Raw genomic sequence first — 21907 nt, 5'->3', positions numbered from 1 at the left:
GGGATGATGATTGACCTCCAAGGTTATTCCTCTTTTTAATTTTATTTCATTGTAGAATCAACCCTCAGCAGCAGCCAGCAGGGTGGCCGCACGGCACATGCGTATGGGTGCTATTCTCATCCCTACCACCTTCACCGTCACTTCCCCTGCCTCTTCATATCTTAAATCGTTCTTGAGGCAGATTGAAGACTTAAGTGCAAGCATAAGTGAAAAATGAAAAAAAAAAATACTAAGTAACTGCAACACAAACACTGACTTAATCAGTTTTAACGTGAAAAGATGCCGACAGAAGAAGAGAAACAGCAGGCCTCTAGGGTGGAGAAAAGAAGAGCTGCTCAGGAACCAGCAAGTGCATCAACCTCTGAGCAAATGAATGCTAAGCGTACAGAGAAAGTGTGTTCTCAAGTCAAGTGTATTCACTGCACATTATTGTGCAGTGTGCTGTTACTGGTATAATATATTAGGCTAACATTCCCATTTAGAAATCTACTTGAATATCTTGGATTTAAAAGTATAATCAGAAAGACAAATCTCTGAGTTTTATTTTAGCAATTGAACAAAAAAAAAGAAAATTGTTCCTCTTTTAATTAACAATTTTGCTTTTGCAGTTTCTTTCATTAATGTTTGAATTAAAAGTATTATGCAACTGAGATGAGTCATACACAATGTTACGAATTAACAGGAAGCAAATATTTAAACATACAATGAAAGACAGAAAGAAAGTAACATTCACAAGAAATCAAAATGAGAAAAGCATAGACATTCACATTAAAAACACATTTTTAGGTGTTTAGAAAGAGCAAAAAAAAAAAGTACCTTCACACATTTTTGCCATTTTAAGGGTATACAGTTCTCTCTGGTAAGCAGCAGCACATTGAGGAACAATACTGCATAACCCCAGCTCTGGGAGACTAAGCACTTTCAGGGTCTGTAAAGGTCTGCCTTCTTTCACTGCCTGATTTAAAGCCGCAAGACCCAATGACACTGTAATACAGAAAAACACTTAATAAACAGCTTCAATCTTTTCAGTCAATGGATGTAGGAAAATGCATTTTTTTCAGTAAATATATAATGTTAATATCTATAACTAAAAATCTTTATATGGTCCTAGAGGAAACAGGGCCTAATTCACTTTAAAATTAACTTTGTTGTCGTCTTTATTGGCAACTGGAGTCTACTACATTGTATAATGACCAAAGTACTGTGTCACTTAATGTGCAGAACATGTTTAATTTTATATCGCATCAAAAAAGGAACTATCATGCAATAATGAAAGAAATGTATTTTCATTTTCTTTTACTGTCAGTACCACTTGTCAAAATACAGTGGAAATATGCATAAAACGGTAATAAAAACCCAAGGCAATATGGTTAAAAAAAATCTTTAAAATATATTTTTTCTTTAGGCTCACAAACACACTGAAATGTCACATACTATTTCCATATGTAAAATACATACTGCTTCTAAATAATTTCTCAGATTTGAAGAGAAATGATTGGTTTTTAAAATGAAACTCAGACTAAGGGAACTGACTAAGACACCTTCACAAAAAGCAGCAGGAAAGGGACAGAGGAAACAAAGAAAAGATATACAGTACAAGGTAAGTACTCCCTCACTCACATTTTAAGGTATTCTTGCTCTCCTGATTTGCTTTCCATACTCCTTGTTGTATCTCATCAAGCCACAGTTCTGCTGCTGGGTCATTGGAATCCTGAAAAATAAGAGTTTCATAATAACAACATAGACAAATGTTATAAGCCAAGTACCATATAATTAAAAAGAAATATACAACATCTTATAATATCTGTAATATCGAACAGTAGCGGTTGAAATGAGGGTTAGGGTAATGCAGTGAGGTACAACAAAGGGTGCTTTGTTTTCCAAAAATACTGATGCTCTAATCGATCAGCCACCAATTGAAATCGGTTGATTTTTCATTAAAAAAAAAAAAAAGACGATCAGTAAAAAGGTAGATCACAAAAACAGATATTTTTTCAGCCCCTGCTTTTCTAAGCTATACAGTAACTTGGATGTAGTGCTGCTTTATGCAAGGTATTATGGTAGCTGAGCAAGTGCAAGTCTTTTTTTCTTTTGCAACAAACTTTCTCCAGTGTAAACAAAAAGTAGCCAGTGGAAGTTTGTGTTTCAATGAATGAGAGGCGACTGGTACAGTATATTACCCTTTACGTTAAAGAAAGTGGAGTAATAAACTGGAAAAAAAAAAATGCAATCTGAGAAGTCACCACGCGCAAATACAGAAACAGCAAGAAAAACTACTTTAAGGAATTCAGACCTTTATTTTGTCCTTTAAATTAAAATGGACACTGCTCGAGTTTGGACAGTGTGCTTGTTTAAAATGCAGCAGCTTACACTTTTAATTGGAAAAAGAAAAGATAGACAAATTTGAAATTTATGCTTACTAAACAATAGAGTTTCTTTTTTTTAAAGATTTGTACTGCATTTATTTGTTGTTGCGCTGTGTCATACAGCCCACGCTTTGGTAAGAAACAAGTACAGCAGTGGAACCTCGGTTCACGAACGTCCCAGTTCACGTACAACTCGGTTCACGACCAAAAAGCTTGCCAAACTTTTGCCTCGGTTCACAACCACACACTCGGTATACGAACAAGCCAGTTTCCCTTGCCTGTCTGAGCTGAGCTGAGAGAGAAAGAGAGAGAGCGAGCAAGAGCGAGCGAGCACGTACATGCTGTCGGGAGGAGATTGCTTCACGTGTTTGATCAACAAGTCAGTTTCCCTTGCTTCCTGAGATATGAGAGAGAGAGAGAGAGCAAGAGCGAGCGAGCACGTGCCTGCTTGGGAGGAGGAGGATATTGCTGCACGTGTTTGCCTGCCTATCTGTAGGCTGTAGTGCAAGTGAACCATCCCCCCTACCACAGGCAGCCTGAGAGAGAAAGAGACCTGCCATGCTTTTTCATTTAAGCAAAGCCGCTCCTTGTTCATTGTTTTCAATAAGACGTGCACTCTCTTTGTGCTCTACAGTATTTTGTGTGCTTTTGCAGTTAACTATGGCTTCTAAGCAAGTGGAGAGTGGTCAGAAGTAAGTTTTGAAGAAAATTGAAATCGAAGTAAAGAAAGAAATTACAAGAGGTGGAAAAACTGTTTACCAGTTTACTCATTTACCAATCTGAGAACCCTCGGGCTTTCAAGCAGCATAATGTAAACAAAGCCAGACTGCCAGTAATGTGGAGGGCAAACATGAAGGGTTGGGTCACAAGAACTTTATTTTTGGAATGGCTGCATGAGGCTTTCACTCCCACCAGCTAAACAGCTAAAAGCACCAGAAACCCAAGAAATCACAAGAGAGAAAACACCTAAAGGAAAACACTTCATGCCAGAACTCGTTTCATGCAAGGTTAGTTTTCTTGGTGGTTTTTGTATTACCGATTTTTCAAAAGTTACATTTTTTATTTCTAATGCGATTTGTTGCAATGTTATTTTTCTCTTTTTTCAAATGTTCCCTTTTTTCCTTGTGCTTAAAACTCATGAAAGTGTTTACAGATGGAGTTTTTCATAGCGTGATTAGGTGCGATGTTACATTTCTCTTTTTTCAAATGTTCGCTTTTTTCCTTGTGCTTAAAACTCATTAAAAAAATTGTTTACATGGAGGACTTCATCGTGTGATTTGTTGCAATGATAATTTTTTGTTTGCTTGGGAGTTGGTTTTTGCAAGCGCTTCGGATTTGTTGTTCCTTTTTTTTCTGCTGTGCTTAAAACTCATTTTTAAAAAAATGCTGCGTGAGCAAGGGAGGTAGGGAGGGAGGGGCTTTGGTGGTGTGTGTGCTACAGAGAGAGAGCGCGAGCGAGCCAGCTCGTGTAGCTGATCAGGGAGCCTGCGTGTTTTGTGTCAGTGTTATTCAATGTTTTTACATTAGTTTACTATTACACTGTGGATTCTATGGTGTAATTAACTATATTTGTGCTTAATCTTTCCATATTTTTACATATTTACATACAGTTTGTACAGTCTGGAACGGATTAATTGTATTTACATACAATCCTATGGGGGAAACTGCTTCGGTTCACGACCAACTCGGTTTACGACCAAAGTTCTGAAACGAATTATGGTCGTGAACCGAGGTTCCACTGTACTACATAATTAATATGGTAATCCATATTTTTATAATTGTAGCTCAAGAATTACGAATGCCTAGTTGATACACTGAAGAGAAAAACAAACACCTGTATAGAGTAACTGTATATTTTAACAGCAAAAAGGTGTACTTCAATTAATGATTTAAAATGATAAAAACATATCATTTTAATACATATCATAACATGTATATTTAAATTTAAACAGTGTTCAATTGCCAATACCAATAAATTGATTGTGTGAAAATACCTATTTTTTTGTTGTTCGAGAAATTCTGAAAACTACGGTTTTTAATTAACTAAGGTACATTATAGAAAAAAATTAAACAATAACACAGCTGGTAATTATGAGAAGCATTTAATTCTCTATTGATATGTACTAAGAATAAATATTTTTCTACATATGTTATTAGTTAAAATATATATTTAAGGAAATTTTTATTCATTTTAGTATTTTATGGTCACAATAAACATTAATAAAAAAACAGTTAAAATATGTGGTATATAGATTAATTATAAAAAAATAAACTTTAATATAGCACATAAAACTTCTGTTTGTTTTGGAGATAAATAAAAAAAATATTAATAATAATAATAATAGTCAACTTTTAGTTACATTTCCACTGTGTGATGCTCGGACCCAGATGCCTACAAGCCAAAACAAGTAGACTGCAGTACTAGACACTGTTAATATAAGCCTTCCATTTTCTACAGTACAGATGTAACCAACATTTGTGGATATAATTGGAAATCAGGGGCTGACAGCTTAGGTTTGTGCCCTTTCCTTTTATGCACCCAGATCTCTCAAGATTCATTGAATCCATTAATTAATTATGCTTCGTTGAGGATGAAATAACCAAATCCCTTCTGATCTATTGTTGAGAAACATTTTTAAATTATTTTCTCACACATTCTAGGGAAAATTGTTAATCCTCAAATCATCTTTGCTCCTGAAAGACCAGGAATTTCCAGGACACTGCTTTTCTACCAAAGCATGATTATAATCGCTTCTTGAGCATTATCTGTTCCAACTCACATCATTATTTTTGTTTTTTAACTCAATTGCCCCATCCCAATTTTTTTTCAGACACTGTTACAACTGAGTTTGAACATAACATTGCAAGTTCGATCTGAAAAAGTCATGTATATCAAGTAAGATACAAAAGGTAAAAAAAGGGTAGAGACACTGATATGAGGCTCAGGCCAGCTGAGTGAAGTAGGCTGTTATGAGTTGGTTACAAATTCAAGTTTGTCACTTTCTTACTGTTTTAGATAACCCCAGCTAAAGTTATAATGTTGCATCTGCAAAGACAAGAAAAAGGGACAATGGAACCTTGATATTTAGGTGTTCTACTGCTTAAGGCCCTGTCCACGGTATTGGTATCTTTTTTTAAGTTTGCATGTTGTGGTCAGAACGTATACTCCGGACCTGTAAGCATTAAAAAGCTGCCCAGGTAAACTGGGGCAAATCCTTTAATGACTCTATAAGTGAAAAGGAAAGGATGATTTTAAAATAATTTTTAAAATTGACTAAAAGCTTTATATAAGTGTTAATAAAATATCAGAATAAAGTACCTCATCAAGTTATGTTTTTTAGACTAAATATGATCACTGTCTTGGTTTAATAACTAGAATGATTTCAATTATATCAAAAATAAATTAGGATTAATGAACTGAGAGCTAATTTACACAAGTTGCAAATACTGTGAATTTCAATTGATGAATTCACAAATGAGATAATCATGTGCTTTTAAGTGAACAATATTAAAGAGCGATGTTGTAGTCTTTCACAAAAGGTTCCATATTGTTAAGTTTATTTAAAAAATATATCTCCCATCATTTTTTTAATATTTATTTAACATAGTTTAATTATATTTGCGTGGTTTTTGTCATCATTTTATTTATAGCGTGCACCACCATTTTGTGGAGCAGTTTGGTAGGTAATTGACCCAGAAGTGCATGCTCAGTCACATCATCATCCTGTAGATATAAAGGTCATGACATGCACTTCCTATTCATCTGAATTTATGGAGAAATAACAAGATTAGTGTGGGTGTTTTTGTTATTGTTCCAGGTAAAACAAATTGAGTACTATATATTTTTCGAGTATATATTTTGGGTTTGATTTTTACTTGACAACAATGTTATTCCAGAATGTGTTACAGATCTTCAGCTACAAGAATGGGTATATATTTAATGAAAAAAATGAAGTTCACCAGACTAAACATTAAATACCATGCCTTTATATAGTTTGTTATGGACTACAAGTGAATGTGAATTTTCAAATCACTGTTTTGTGTTTTATTTGCATTCTCCATAGCACCCCAACTTAGGGTTGTATATATTTATATTTCTTCCAAAACTTCCACTTTCTTTTTAAATGTACCCTTTCCTATCAAGTTGCTCCCTTAATTGTAATTGAAATGTTAACGATGCTATATTCATTTGCTGCTCAATTGTAAGAAATGGTTATTAAAAAGCAGACAAGTTAAATACTGTTTGTACCTGTGTCTGTACTGCTCATTAAGGTAGCAAATGCTATAGAAAATGAAAGATTAATAAGAAATATAAGCATTTAAAGCTATTGAAAAGATACAAGTTATTTATTAATTTCTTAGAAATTAGGCAAGAAAACTTAACATTGAGATAAATTAAAAGTATGAATCATGAATTTAATTGTGAAAAGTGGTTAAAATAAAAACCCATAGCCATAGGGTTCCCCAGAAATTAGTTAGAATAGAATATCACAGAAATAGGTATAATATTGTAATTATGCCTCGTCTCATTCCCATCCTTTGAAAATGTTTTATTAAAGTCATGTTACTTGTGAATACACCTCTGGAGTATTTACCAGTAAACAGTCTAAACCATCAGTCCAATACTCTCCGATTGTAAATAACCCGCTTTTGAGCCTTTTTCAGGGCAGGCCCTACTTTTTAATGTTCCTTTGCCAAATTCTTTAAATTTTAACTTCACCAAAATGAAAGGACGTAAAGAAGCATAACTTATCAGAAAAATTAGACAGATTGTCAATTGTTTGGCAATATTTTCACATCAGTTCCTAACTAGATTTTTAATCATTTCCACATTTCACTGAATTTTTACATGGCTTACTAGTAAGTAACATGTTCCTTTGCAGTCGTTCATGTTATAACTTTAAACATGATTAGGTAAAGCCATAAAAAAAAATGAAAGAATACTGAGTATTGCATAATGGAAAGCACCATGGATGACCATGAAATGTGGCAGAACACTGTTTTGGTCATAGTCATAAAAATTTGTACAAGGCAAAATAAATTTTTTGAAAGAACAATAATAAAAAAAAAAATTAAAAACCACCTTTGCTTTTTTTTGTTTGGCACGTAACAGTACATCATAGTAGCACCTCCCATTGGCTTCTAATATGTCACTTAGTCCGACAGATGGCAACAAAAGAGCAGCCAAGGTGCCTTGTGGATTGCCGAGTTGAAGAGCCTGATTGATCAATTCAATTGAGACAACACCTGCAAGGAAGAAAGAATAATATAAAAATACTATATGTGGAACTCATACTTGCAGTTTATGGGTGTTGTCGCAGTGTCCTAAAGGAGAATTAAAGACTGCTTTGATTTTTTGTCTGACTTCTTCCAATTTAGGCAAAATATGATTATGACCAGCAAAACTGGACACTTTCCCATCTGAACACAAAATAATTAACTAGTTATTTCTACATACAGGATTTAGCTGATACTTTTATCCAAGGAGGCTTATAAGATAAGTATACAGTGTCATTGTTTACATAGTGTACATTTATGTGCACAGATGGCTTAAGTGACATCATAAAGGTCACAAATTGAACTACATAAAAACTGAATACTTGGTGCCCCAAAGAAAAAGGAAAATGAAACAAAGGTTAAAAAAATCTCTATTATAAAACAGTTTTATGAATGGCAAACCAAAACTATTAATTCATACAACAAAACGCTTTAATAACAGATCTGCATAACAAATGGCACTTGATAAAGTGCACAGCAGCTGCTTTGAAGACAGTGTATACTTTTTAAAAATAATCACATCAGCCAAAAGAGGAGTATGTACAGTATTATTGGAAGAAAATATCCCAGATGATAAGTGCAAACCACAGATGTGATCTCTACACATTGATTACCAAAACGTTTTTATGGGGAGAAAAAAAAAATCAAAACAAGATAAAGATACTTGCAGTCATGTTCATGCTGCACTAATGAATTGACATCGTTTAATCCAGACTGAAGGTCATTCCAGGTAAGCATTCCAGCTTTTGCTTTAACAGCATTTTCTTTTAATGTGCGCAGTTCTTCATAGTATCTGTTAAACAAATATTTCACAAACATAGGTGGCACAACACAAATATTAGAAAATCAGAAAGCTGGAATATTTGAGGTCAGATACATGAAAATCCTGACAAGTGTTTCATAAAAATATAAAGTGAATAAATCCCTCAAAGTTTCTGTTTCTTTAAACTACTAAATGTAATGATTTTACTTAAAATTATGAATTAAACAACAATAATGCTAGTAATATGAGAAACCTTTTACAAGTAGACCTCAAAGTATATTTTGGAAAAGTTGCTAAGAGGACTACTGTATTGTGCTCTGCTTAAATAAGGCTTGTATATTCTTTGATACAGGTTAGGTCATGTTGGGGAGCATGCACATATAGTGCATTACTGCACCCACCATGAAACAGCTCGGCACCCTGGTTGGCAAACCCCCAGGCAGAGACACAGGCCAGTCGCACCCTCTGGATATAAGAATATATCTGCTGCAGCTAGGTGTTACATGGTTGCCCCCTTGGATGTTGTCTTGGATACAATAAATTATAAATTTCTGAGTATACAAAATAAAATACAAAACCATTAATATATCAATCTGATATTTTGATTTGAAAAGTGCACATATATACAGTTTTTTAATGACAGTGTGTGTTACCTTCTAGCATTATGATTCAGGAACAGAAAAGAATACAAAAAAATGAAAACACTAAAAATTTTTAGCCAACTTTTTTTTTTTTTGTTAAACAGGTCAGTAAACGAAAAAAAATCATTAAAATTTTGTTAAAAGCTAGAAGCAGGATATATTTTTGCTGTGTGTCTCTGCAAAAATCCAATTTTTATTTGAATAATCAACATAATTATTTTAACATTTGTTATCAGCTCAAAATCTAATTTTCCTTATTCTCTTATATTCAAGGTAAAATGTAGAGCAAAATCATGCTACTAAAGTGCCTGAGTGACTACCATTACTTTACCAAAATCTTAAAAGATGTCTCGCTGCATCATGCAGTCAGGAATAAAGAGTGTTTTTTTTATTTTTTATTTATAACTTCCAACATGATTATTACTATAAATGTGGTATTTTCAGGTGAATGTTATATCCTTCAGTGAATTATTCAACAACATTTTAAATAGATATTTCGATGATGGCAATAGGAAAATAGTTTTAATGGCAATAACAAGTGTGGTGTTGACAGAAAAAAAGCAAATGACTAACAATAAGCCTAACAAAAAGAAAATTAATACATAATTCCCCCACACATGCTCTGCAGCTAGAGCTCATAACTACTGACTCTTGGAATCATGAATGCATTTTACTATTCAGAAATGCAGTGTTTTGATGAAATAAAACTAACATCACACTAGATGCATTTTAACAGAAAAGATGTTTGTACATTTTCATTGCTTAATTGAAAAGTGTTAATCTAAGAAGAGTTATGGGGATTTTTTTTGTAAATATTTTATGCAAGTGTACATTTAAGCTATAAATAACAGCAAGAAAAACAAAACAGTCATGTAATAAAATTAACTAAGTAAAATTTGCAAAACCATTTCTCTCCGTTTTCTTATAAAGAACATTTAATATTAAAATAAAATTTTAAAAGATACTTGTTTTACCATATTTCTCAATTCAATACTACTCAAAGGAAAAATTGGTCATTGATATTTACCGTTGTGCCATTTCTTCATCAATATCTGCAAGACCTGCTGAAGGACTAATCAAAGCTTCCCAGAATTCATTAGCATCTCCTGCTTCTAAAGCTTTGTTGATCAAGGCCACGGCAGATAACATTTCAACAGCAACAAAAAGCTCTTCGTGCAACAGTGCTCCCTAAAAATAAAAAACATTTTAAAAGAAGACTTCTTTGTATTAGTTATGCATTTGGGAACAATGTGAAGTTTAAATCTAAATCAGCAAAAATTTTAATTTACCTGTATTTTCTGTGCCTGTAAAATAGCAAGCTCCTGTTGATAAAGTTCACTAGCAAAATGATACACATCGGGAAGTTCTGCATCAGTATTCATCAATTCCTTCAGAGTTTCCTTGGCAATTCCTTTCTTAATTGCTGCATTTATATGAAATACTGCCCTTTCAGCTAGAGGGACAACATAATCAACATGTTTGCTCTTTAATTTTGTTGCAAAGTACACAGAAAAAAAGTATTATAGAAAAATCTGAACTGAAAATAAGGCTAATGTATTAAATGAATTGTTGAAATAAAAACTTTAAAAGGAAGTCAAATCAAAAATATGCTAAATTAATTGAAAACTTTAAATTATAATAAACATAATATAGTGCTGGACGGTATGACCAAAGTTCTATATCACGGTATTTTTCAAAATTATACCGGTTTCACGTATTCGACTGTATTTTTTTCCCCCATGCATGAGTGGATGTTAACCATGTTTTCCACTGCAATTACTGCAGTACACTGGCTAAGAATTCCCTATTTCACGGTCATGAGAACTGTACAAAAAAACAATATTACACACAAGTATTAATACAGGTTTGCACAGCCCCATAAAGTGATAGTTTTCAAGGGGGTGGCACTAATGAAGAGAAGGAATCACATTGCATGACAGTTGCAGTCAAAATATAGAACCTATTTATTGAACAAATTATGCAAACAACTTAAACTAAAATTTTGACAACATATTTTCAACCATCCAAAGAGGAATTTAGACTTAGTAAAATATCCAGAGGCACTTGTCAAAAGTTGTACTGCACTGAACATGTCTTAGAAAACACACATTCATGTGTTTCATGAATTATCTGTTATTTAACTCAAAATAAATTTCCAGTGCTTATCAAGTGTTATTTTCTGTTTTAAGCAAAAACAAAAAATGGTCCCAGTTTGAAGAAAAAATATTCTGGTAAGTCTATTTAATTCTATTCTTGGATATTTTTAAATTCATTTACATTAAGTAAAAGTGAAAATCGTACAGCTGATTTACTATTGGGTAAAATTGTTTATAACTTTTTTACTAATAAAGATTTATTAACAAACTTTTCACAAAATATTCTTCAAATGTTGTACTAAGAATATGTGCAAATAGATATGCTAAAATGACACAAAGGCCATAAATAAATGAAATAATCAAAATGGTAAATCTATTTACCATTTCAGAAAAACCTTTAAATTGACCCAAAACGTTAAAATTTGTAAAATTTTGGATGCCATTTTCTCTTCAAGTAATGATAAAAACACGATCAGATCTTTATCGAAAAGCAGTGCTGCACAAAATACATTTTAAAATTAATTTTTGGGTTAGTCAATTTCTACAGGTTTTGGCAGATTTAATAATTTGTAGTCCTTAGAATAAAGGCAGATAAAATTAATATTTGTAGCCATTTAAGCCATTTTGTAATCACTTTGAGACCTAAAACATCCTTAAATATGAGATGTAAAAATTTTTTTAAAAAAGCTGAAACAAAACCTGCGCATATTGATATTTTGGAATTTGGTTTGCTTCATCAAAAATTAAAGATTTTCATGAAAAGTTTGGTCCTAGTCTCATTTTGATACAACAATTTTCACGACCCCTAGGTACTATAACAATTAAAGTCGTTCAGTTTACGACATGGAGGCGGCAGTTTTTAATGCATATAACCACTGTAAGCATTACATTGCCGTACGACTGTCATGAATTTAACCATTTTTATTATTTAATTTATTTATGGCTTTTGCATTCATTATTTAGCAAATCTTTTACAAACATTCTTAATACAAGGCTTAAAGAATATTCTCTGAACATTTTGTAACTACACCTTTCTTAGTAAAAAAGTTATCAATTTTATCCAATAGCAATCAGCTGTACAATTTTCACTTTTATTTAATGTAGTTTACGGTTAATTCTTTTTTTAACTTCCTGCCTAGAATTCATACAATCCTTCATATGGCACTTGTCAGTTCCCCCTCTCCCCCCACCTTAAAAGCACATGATTCAGCATCAGCAGTAAACTGGGAATTAAAATGTCTGTATTATTCAGTTTATGAAATGTGTAAAAAGTAGGAGAAAATTATTAAGACAAAAATAAAATGAAGCATACAAAAATAAATATTATTTTCCTTCTTACTATAAGTATGTTTTAATAATAAAATAAAAATTTTATAGTTTGTTATTGTTTTAATATTTTGAATTACTAGTGTAAGGGGGCACCAAAATTACTTAGTGCTTAGGGCATCTAAGGGTCTTAATCCGGCCCTATGTGTGGTCATCGCTCCTCTTAGTGCAAGAGAAAGTCAATTTAAGAGGCACGTAGCAATTAACATGACTCAGGGAACACTTAACACAAAGCATTTAATGTGCTACATAACTTATGATGGGGTTTTGAGAAAATCTAGTAAATTTAATAATCATTTTAAGATGAAGTTTACTTTACGATTTTCTACTTTAACAACATCAACATGTCGACTTTAATCTCGACATAAAATGGCAAGAATAAAGTAGAAAGGTCGAGAATAAAGTCTACATGTCGTCACACTATTACATAGTACCCAGGTACATTACACAGTATTGAAAAAAATAAAACAAGTACAATTTGGCTTGCAGTATTATTCAGTAGTATAGAAACAGTATTCACACATTGAACACAATGGTCCACATCCGACCTTTTAAAACCAAAGTATCTCCAGACAACTGACACGGCTCCTTTTCTCGGCACAAGTTCTTCGGTGTCATCATGTTCAAATTTATCATCTGCTACAGCTTTAGTTTCGGAATGTTCTCTGTCCATTTTCACCTTTCAATACCTTGACTAACACATGTACTCCATTAAATGTGTGTTTAGCGGTGCAGCAGTGAAAAAGGTCCCCCCTTAAACAATTTCCCACTGCGCCATGTTCCGATCATTGTTTAGGCTATTTAAATCGTCACTGCGGTACAAGAAAAATCCATATCATAACAAAAATAAAAAAATGTTTGTGGTATGAACCGGTATACTGCCCAGTACCAACATATTGTAAAATATCAAGTAACACATCACACTGAAGAACAGCAACTGCCACTGGTCAAAACTGCATAAAGACAAACAAACAAACAACAAAATAATTGCTGAATGTATGTAATATTACTGTAGCCACTACCTTGAGACAATATATTAACTATAGTAGTTCTTGTTTACGCTACTGAATAGGCATTAAAGAATCTATCACACAAATATTTATCTGATATTAACTTACTCGTTAGAGTCCGTACTGCATTCTGATTGGCCATGAAGACACCTTGTTGCAGCTCTTCTTTATCTAACACATCAGCACATCCCAAATCCTGCAACATAAAAATAAAATTATTATTGCTGGTGAATGGGGAAGATGTTATGCAGTCTATAAAATCACTGTCAACCTTCTGAAATGAAAAACTGCAATAAGCTAAAAATGGAGAACAGGAACTTCATAAATGTACAGCATACATGAATTACCAGGTCAAGATCATTTAAGCCAGAACCTACATTACAGGAAACTTGCTCCAGCTATTTCCAAACAAAATACTAAGTATTAATTGTAGAATTCCACAAGTGCTCACATATAAATAGAAGTTAATTATAATTTTTTTCATAAATTATAGGTCAGATTTTTGGCAGATCTGACACAGATCAAAATTTTTCCCAGCTATGTGCACAGTTTAAATAGCTAAAGGACACAATATTTAAATCATGGTTGAAATCCTTATTAATTTGGCTTTCCAAAACCATTTCTATGTGTACAGTCGTGACCAAAAGTTTTGAGATTGACACAAGTATTGGTTTTCATAGTTTGCTGCATCAGTGTTTTTAGATCTTTTTGTCAGATGTTTCTTGGTATACTGAAATATAATTACAAGCATTTAATAAGTTTCAAAGGCTTTTGTTGACAATTACATTGTTTATACAAACAGTCAATATTTGCAGTGTTGGCCCTTTTTCAAGACCTCTGCAATTCACCCTGGCATGCTGTCAATCAACTTCTGGGCCAAATCCTGACTGATGGCAGCCCATTCTTGCATAATCAATGCTTGGAGATTGTCAGAATTTGTGGTTTTTTGTTTGTCCACCTGCCTCTTGAGGATTGCCCACAAGTTCTCAACGGGATTAAGATCTGGGTAGCTTCTTGGCAATGGACCCTAAATTGCAATGTTCTGTTCCCCGAACCACTTAGTTATCACTTTTTGCCTTATGCCATGGTACTCCATCATACTAGAAAGTCATTGTTTGTCACCCAACTGTTCTTGGATGGGTGGGAGAAGTGGCTCTCGGAGGATGTTTTGGTACTCTTCATTCAGGTAGTCTGATAGCGGTCACAGAACATCGTATCTTTGATTGCCGGTACAACAAATAGTTCTGAGTAGGTGTCAGCCACAGCATCAACTGTGGTCATCGCTGCTCTTGTGAAAAGAATGGAGATAAACAGCATCAACTCAGTCAGGAAGAGGCAAGTTCGTTGCACCACATGAACATCACTTACTCAATAAAACTGAATAATAAAAAGAGAGAAGTGCTAACTTTTATAAGTAGCCAAAATTTACACCGGGTGTTACAGACTCAAGTCAAATGTATGTTTTTATTATATTACAATAATAATAATAATACCAGCAGGTCAATACTCGGAGCACCAAGACTCGAACCCAGTACCTTTGGGTTATAAGGCAGCAGTTCTTACCTCTGCGCCATTTAAGAACACATATCAACTTCCTGTCAATTGACATTTGAGCTTGGCTTTTTAACTCGCTGACATATAAATCGAATGATTTTTTTTTTTTTGGTTATATTTTTGAATAAAAGTGCACTAGGGAATCCATTCCCGGTAATTCGGGAATCCCGCATCTCATTCCCAGGAATCCCGGATGACACAGTGCAGGGGCATCTCACAATGTGGACGGTTTTAGAATGACTGACACTTATCTTTAATAAAGCTACTGCAATATGTTGACAACAATAAAAGACTAACCTTATCTATAAGCAGTTCACACTGTCATATAAGTACATGTATCTAGTTAAGGGGCTCCTACACTTTTTCGGCTTGCCAGCTACTTTTAAAATGACCAGGTCAAAATGATCTATATTGCATAGTTTTACTGTCAAATAATGCAAAGAGTATGCGACACATGTTTCGCCCTTTACATTGCGCCACAGCGTGTGCTTCGTTTATTTGACAGCATGTAGATCGGGGTAATTATATTCATGGCATTCGTAGTCTGAATCACAATCTGATTGTATGGGTGGTTACCAACCAGGTAACGCTTGTGTCGGCAAACATCCGCCATGCTGCCCTCTTCAGTTGTGAGAAGCAGATCATAGAATGTTGCAAAGTTTTACTGTCAAATAATGCAGAGTATGCGACACATGTTTCGCCCTAATTCTGGGCTCATCAGGCGTACACACACACTGCACGTTAGCATCAGAGGCGAAGCCACTGCGTGTGGTTCATTTATTTGACAGCATGTAGATCTGAATAATTACATTCATGGCATTCGTAGTCCGAATCACAATCTGATTGTATGGGTGCATGTGTGTTAAAAGAAAAGAGATCTCAGACTGGCCGCCCTGTATGTCAATCAAGTGGCAAATGCCATAGGGAGGATATATGATAGACTAACGTTTAAAAAAAAAATTTTTTTGAATGCAACGCAATCTACCTGATCAGATACTGCTGCACTTGTTCTAAACAACGCCCGCGCTTGCATTGCTCTGAAACACCGCCATTACAGCTTTTACTGATGCATTCAGTTTCTTGGCATCATTCTGTGAGAGCAAGTTTCTTGGCACAGATAATGCAGATGCAACAGACTGACGCATTGCAATTTCAAGTTGCTGTTCAAAGCGGTTGTCTGTCAGACGTCAATGAAGTCTGCCCTGTCCCGGCATTCGTGAGCTGCCGAGTGCAGACTCCTCCCATTCCACTGTGCTCAGTCTTAGTGGGAGCCGGGAGACTGACGACTGCTGTTGGTTGACTGAATCAATCTGAAAAACACTACACTGTGGGCCAAAAAAACATGCCACTTAATTATTTTCAACTATAACTCTGTTATTTCTTGATCGATTTTTACACGCTATATATGCGAGCTTGGCCATTCCCGGTTTCCCGGGAATTACAGCAGTTTCATTCCCAGGAATGCGGGAATGAAAAATGTCCAGGAATCCCAGGCTCCCGATTCCCTAAAGTGCATGTGTTTATTTGATATTTGGACTAAAGTCTTGACACATTATACACTTCACATCATTATTAGTATAACTTGGAAAAAAATTCTGCTTTAGGTACATGTTCAGCATTTCTTGCCTCACATTTCCTTTCATCCTACATTTCCCCTGATATTTGAAGACACGGAACACACATGAAAGGCATGTATTCAAAATAATGATATACTGTATTATTTACTCTATACAACTCTAAGAACTTCACAAGTAGATAAGGAGCCTTGGCTTGAGCTGGAAGAGTTGAGTTCCGTCAAGGTTGGGGATGTGACAGCAGTCTGCTTGCTGCTTATGCTGATTGGCACATTTACAGAACAAAAGACTCCGATGGAGAGGTGTGAAGGGATTTAATGTGGGTCTGGATTATGAGTTTTTTCATTGGCTTTGGTAATTCTAGTGTTAAAATGCTCAAAACATGATGGAAAACATAGCAATAAAAAAATTAAGAAATAAGTGATGTCACGAGAGTTAAAGGATGTACACGATCATAACTACAGTACCAATAAAAAAGTAAAAAGGGCAGAAAAAAGCATGATCCCATTACTGTTTACAAAGAGCATTATGTTTTGCTATACATATAAATGTGATGTCATCTGTCTAGGATGTCTTTCACATATTTATGTCAGTCTTTTGAGAGCATTGTCTATGGAATCACAAGAATCACTTATATACATAATTATAAACAGTCCCACAAAAGATTCTAAAAACAGCACTCAAAACTGTAAAAAATAAGGAACCTACCAATGCCTTTTGCTGCCGGTCCACGGATAGTTGCTCTAGGTACCAGTCTGCATTCTCCCTGAGAAGGCCTCTAAGGCACAGACTAGAGTTTTCAAGTGCAGAATACAAAACCATTGGATCTCTCCTCTCCAAAGATTCATCCACCATTTCCAAAGCAGCATGAACTAAAAATGGAGACAAAGGCAGTGATTGCTCTATTGCCGATGCAGTATTGTAGGACTGTAAACAAATATTTCATTGTTATATCCATTCATTCAGATAATTCAAGTGCAATGGCAGTAGTATGGTTAAACATTGTAAAAATGTATCCACCTATTATATCAACTTTTTCCCATTGTTCAGAGTCATAGAAAACCTAGAAACCATCTCGGAAGCAATTGCATGACTTAGAAACTTACCTAAAATGGTATGCCAGACTGAAAAAATTCTAATGATCAACTTTGTCAATCTCTCAATTACAGCTTTCATTAAAATGACTGGAAAAAGTCTTAAACAGAGAAAGGTGAAATACACTTAAAAGGCATTCCTGCTCTAGTTTAAATTTGGACTATATATTCAACATTATATACACATGGTTGTGCTTCTTTATTTTAATATTTAATTTCTGTACTGTTCACTGCTTAACTCCATAAAATATTAGTGGAAACCTATGAAAAGCAGTGAACCTATGAAACAACACATGTTACATTTCCAAAGAAGGCAGATGCTATTTTCACTAATGACTACATACTTGTGGCCCTTATATCCCACATCATGACTATACAGGTTTTAACGTGAAAGACCATATGGACCCACTACAGTTTGGTTTCTGGACAAAGACTGGGGTAGAATATGCAATGATCTTCCTTTTCTACAAGGCTTATTTTCATAGCTTGGCAAAGCTGGCAGCACTGTGAGGATTATGTTTTTTTTTTATTTCTCCAGCGCCATCCACATTTTGCAGCCATTAATGTTAAAGGGTAAGATCTGGGATAATTAGGTGGATGAGTCTTTGGTGTCCTGGATAGTGGACTGTCTGTCTAGCACACTGCAGTTTGAAAGGCTCAAGGAATGGCAGCTAACAGAGCCTGAACCAGGTACAACATGTCATACCATTTAGCAATATTGTATCCTGAAAACCAGTTAATCGTTAATGTTTGCTGCAGAGTCTGAGAACGACTAGGGTAAGGAAGAAAAGTTTCCACTGTTTAAAGGACAATAGATCTACAGAACTATTATCTAGAAAAGTTAAAGCTAGCTTTGCAGCATTTATACCTAAACAAAATAAACTGTTTTGGATTGGATTAAGTCTTAGAGAAGAAAGGTTGAATTAGAAGTATCTGAGGCAGAATAGGGATACTGGTGAAAAGTATAGCAGCAAGTAAATTTCAGATGGCAGACCAGAACATAAGTACTGAGGAATATTCCCAGAACATAAGCTGGAAGGGTATACAGATTTGGCCACAACAGTTACAAGAGGCTACATATGAACAGTATAAATACCTAAACTATACTGGATGATGTTTCATGTTTTTAAGATAATTGAGTAATGTTTTTAAAACACTGAATTCCAAAAAATGAAAATAGCAGGGAACAAGTCCTTGCTGCCAGACTAACTGAACTGGAAGGGAATGATAAAAAAGCCAAATTTCTAGTGCATATGCAATTTAAAGCCTATACTTTGAATTTAGGCCCTTAAGTTCACAAGCAGTAAATGGAAGAGATGAAAACTGTTTTAAATATAATTACTGTGCATTACGTCAACATCACACTACAGGACTTTGCATGATTAATTGTAGGAGAGCATGTGAAAATTACTGGTGTTACAGAATCTTGTTCCTCAGAGGGTAGTAAATTATATGACTTGTAATTACTTCAGTTTTTTAATCCCATCTTTCAACTACTATGGCAAATTAAGTTATTACAGCTAAGAGTCTACAAGAAAAATGACATTTTGTAATATATGTCTTAATAACATGCATACATTTTTCACTTCCATGGATGATGATGGAATGCATTCTGCTACAAATGTAATGGTAATTGACTCATTTGCCTTAAATTTTCAATTTCAGTTTTGACTTTTAATATAGAATAAACTAAACTAACTAAAAAGTATTGCTGTATAATTAGCCAAAAACAAATATTTAAATAATCATATTAAAATAAGTATATATTTCAATATTCAAACATAGCTGGGTGCTGATTATACACTTGTACTGTGCATGTTTTTTTTTTTTTCTTTAATATTTCTTATTATTAACATTTACACTTTGCTTGTGTATTTGCAAAGCATAACATGCTTATGACAACAAATAAATTGTTTAAAATAAATAGGTGAAAACTGTAGCCTTCAAAAAATTTTGACACTTGAATACAAAGTCCTTCACAAAAAGAAAATTCACTGTACACTCACAAAAGGTGCTTTATCAAAGAAAAAGTGGAATGGGAAACAGTTTGCACGTCCACACAAAAAAAACGGACACTGAACAAATATTAAGTGTGGGGACCTGACCTGACATTTTTACAACACAGAATACCTGTGGAGTGCTGCAGACTAAACTAACCTCACTTTCTTGGTTTTTCCCCCACTTAACAATTACAGCAACAATGTTATAAAGGCAGCTTTAATAATTATCTTTCATTACTCCTTTGTTTAAGGCATTGTGTGTCAAGTGAACAGTCGCCTAAAATGTAAATTGTATGTTGAGTAAGTAAGCTGAAATGAGCATTGCTTAAATTTAATAGACTTTAAAATTGTGATTTTAAAGCCATCATAATAATAATAATAAAAAAAGAAAGAAATATGGTATTATATAAAACATTAAAAAGCATCAAGTTTACAAATGCTTTATGAAGAAATTATAGTTCATCTCAAAACTGATTTAGCAATGAAACCTGTAAAACTCACTAGTCATATGTGAGTTACGAACTGTAAAAAATAGTGTAAACATGGCTTTCTCTCTCAACTCACCTTCTACATCTAGCTATGTATGTAAATACACCGGCCTATTGTGCTGGGGACGTTTAGCAGAAATTTGGAAGATCTTGGGGAGATTGTAACAGAAAAAGTTTGTAAAGCACTGAACTAATGAAATTCATTGCATTTTTCATACCAACAGCCCCACAAGTTAAATGTTATTTTTTGCTAGCTAATCTGACAGATTGAATCAGACACGAAGTGACAAATTTAATCTGCAAATGCCTTTAGTTTTATTATATTTAGTATGTTATTGTTAATTTAAATTTCTTGCTTCAAATTCTTTTGAAATGTAAAAAGTGATATGCCAATTGTTTTACAGTTGACCTCTTACTTTACCAATACTTTGTGGGAGAGTCTCCAAATCTCTCTTTAGAGTGACCGACTATCATCATGTCTCTCCTATATAGCATTAAATATACTGCTCAAAAGAATTAAAGGAACACTTTTTAATCAGAGTATAGCATAAAGTCAATGAAACTTATGGGATATTAATCTGGTCAGTTAAGTAGCAGAGGGAGTGTCACTACTGGTAGCATGAGGCGATACCTAGACCCTACAGAGGTTGCACAGGTAGTCCAACTTCTCCAGGATGGCACATCAATACGTGTCATTGCCAGAAGGTTTGCTGTGTCTCCCTGCACAGTCTCAAGGGCATGGAGGAGATTCTAGGAGACAAGCAGTTACTCTAGGAGAGCTGGAGAGGGCCACAGAAGGTCCATAACCCATCAGCAGGACCAGTATCTGCTCATTTGGGCAAGGAGGAACAGGATGAGCACTGCCAGAGCCCTACAAAATGACCTCCAGCAGGCCACTGGTGTAAATGTCTCTGACCAAACAACCAGAAAGACTTCATGAGGGTGACCCAAGGGCCCCATGTCCTCTAATGGGCCCTGAGCTCACTGCCCAGCAGCATGCAGCTCGATTGGCATTCGCCATAGAATACCAGAATTGGCAGATGCACCACTGGTGCCCTGTGCTTTTTACAGATGAGAGCAGGTTCACCCTGAGCACGTAACAGAAGTGAAAGGGTCTGGAGAAGCCATGGAGAACATTATGCTGCCTGTAACATCATTCAGCATGAGCAGTTTGGTGGTGGGTTAATGATTGTCTGGGGAGGCATATCCATGGAGGGTCACACAGACCGCTACAGGCTTGACAAAGGCACCTTGGCTGCCATTAGGTATCAGGATGAAATCCTTGGACCCATTGTCAGACCCTATGCTGGTACAGTGGCTCCTGGTGCACGACAATTCCTGGCCTCATGTGGTGAGAGTATGCAGGCAGTTCCTGGAGGATGAAGGAATTGATACTATTGACTGGCCACCACACTTTCCTGACCTAAATCCAATAGAACACCTCTGGGACATTATGTTTTGGTCCATCCAATGCCACCAGGTTGCACCTCAGACTGTCCAGTAGCTCAGTGATGCCCTGGTCCAGATCTGGGAGGAGATCCCCCACAACACCATCTGTCATCTCATTAGAAGCATGCACCGATGTTGTCAGGCATGTATACAAGAACACAGGGGCCATACAAAGTGCTGCGTACAATTTTGAGTTGCTGCAATTAAATTTTGGCAAAATGGACGAGCCTGCCACATAATTTTTCACTCTGATTTTTGGGCGTCTTTGA

The 21907-nt window shown here is 34.9% G+C and overlaps 1 protein-coding gene across 1 annotated transcript in view; it reads right to left on the bottom strand.

Moving 5' to 3' along the window:
- iqgap3 (IQ motif containing GTPase activating protein 3) overlaps positions 1-21907 on the bottom strand; it is a 109953-nt gene that overhangs the window by 51776 nt on the left and 36270 nt on the right. The window contains exons 10-17 of the mRNA XM_039752797.1: positions 17316-17479; positions 13588-13675; positions 10337-10500; positions 10075-10235; positions 8312-8436; positions 7450-7613; positions 1621-1711; positions 817-984 (exon numbers count right to left, since the gene is read on the bottom strand). Of these exons, the coding sequence (XP_039608731.1) occupies positions 817-984; positions 1621-1711; positions 7450-7613; positions 8312-8436; positions 10075-10235; positions 10337-10500; positions 13588-13675; positions 17316-17479 (1125 nt within the window). The remainder of the gene's footprint in view (positions 1-816; positions 985-1620; positions 1712-7449; positions 7614-8311; positions 8437-10074; positions 10236-10336; positions 10501-13587; positions 13676-17315; positions 17480-21907) is intronic.

The sequence above is a fragment of the Polypterus senegalus genome, chromosome 1 (assembly GCF_016835505.1).
Source record: "Polypterus senegalus isolate Bchr_013 chromosome 1, ASM1683550v1, whole genome shotgun sequence".
Lineage (NCBI taxonomy): Eukaryota > Metazoa > Chordata > Cladistia > Polypteriformes > Polypteridae > Polypterus > Polypterus senegalus.
The sequence above is the reverse complement of the archived record's forward strand: the minus strand, read 5'-3'. Positions and strand labels throughout refer to the sequence as shown.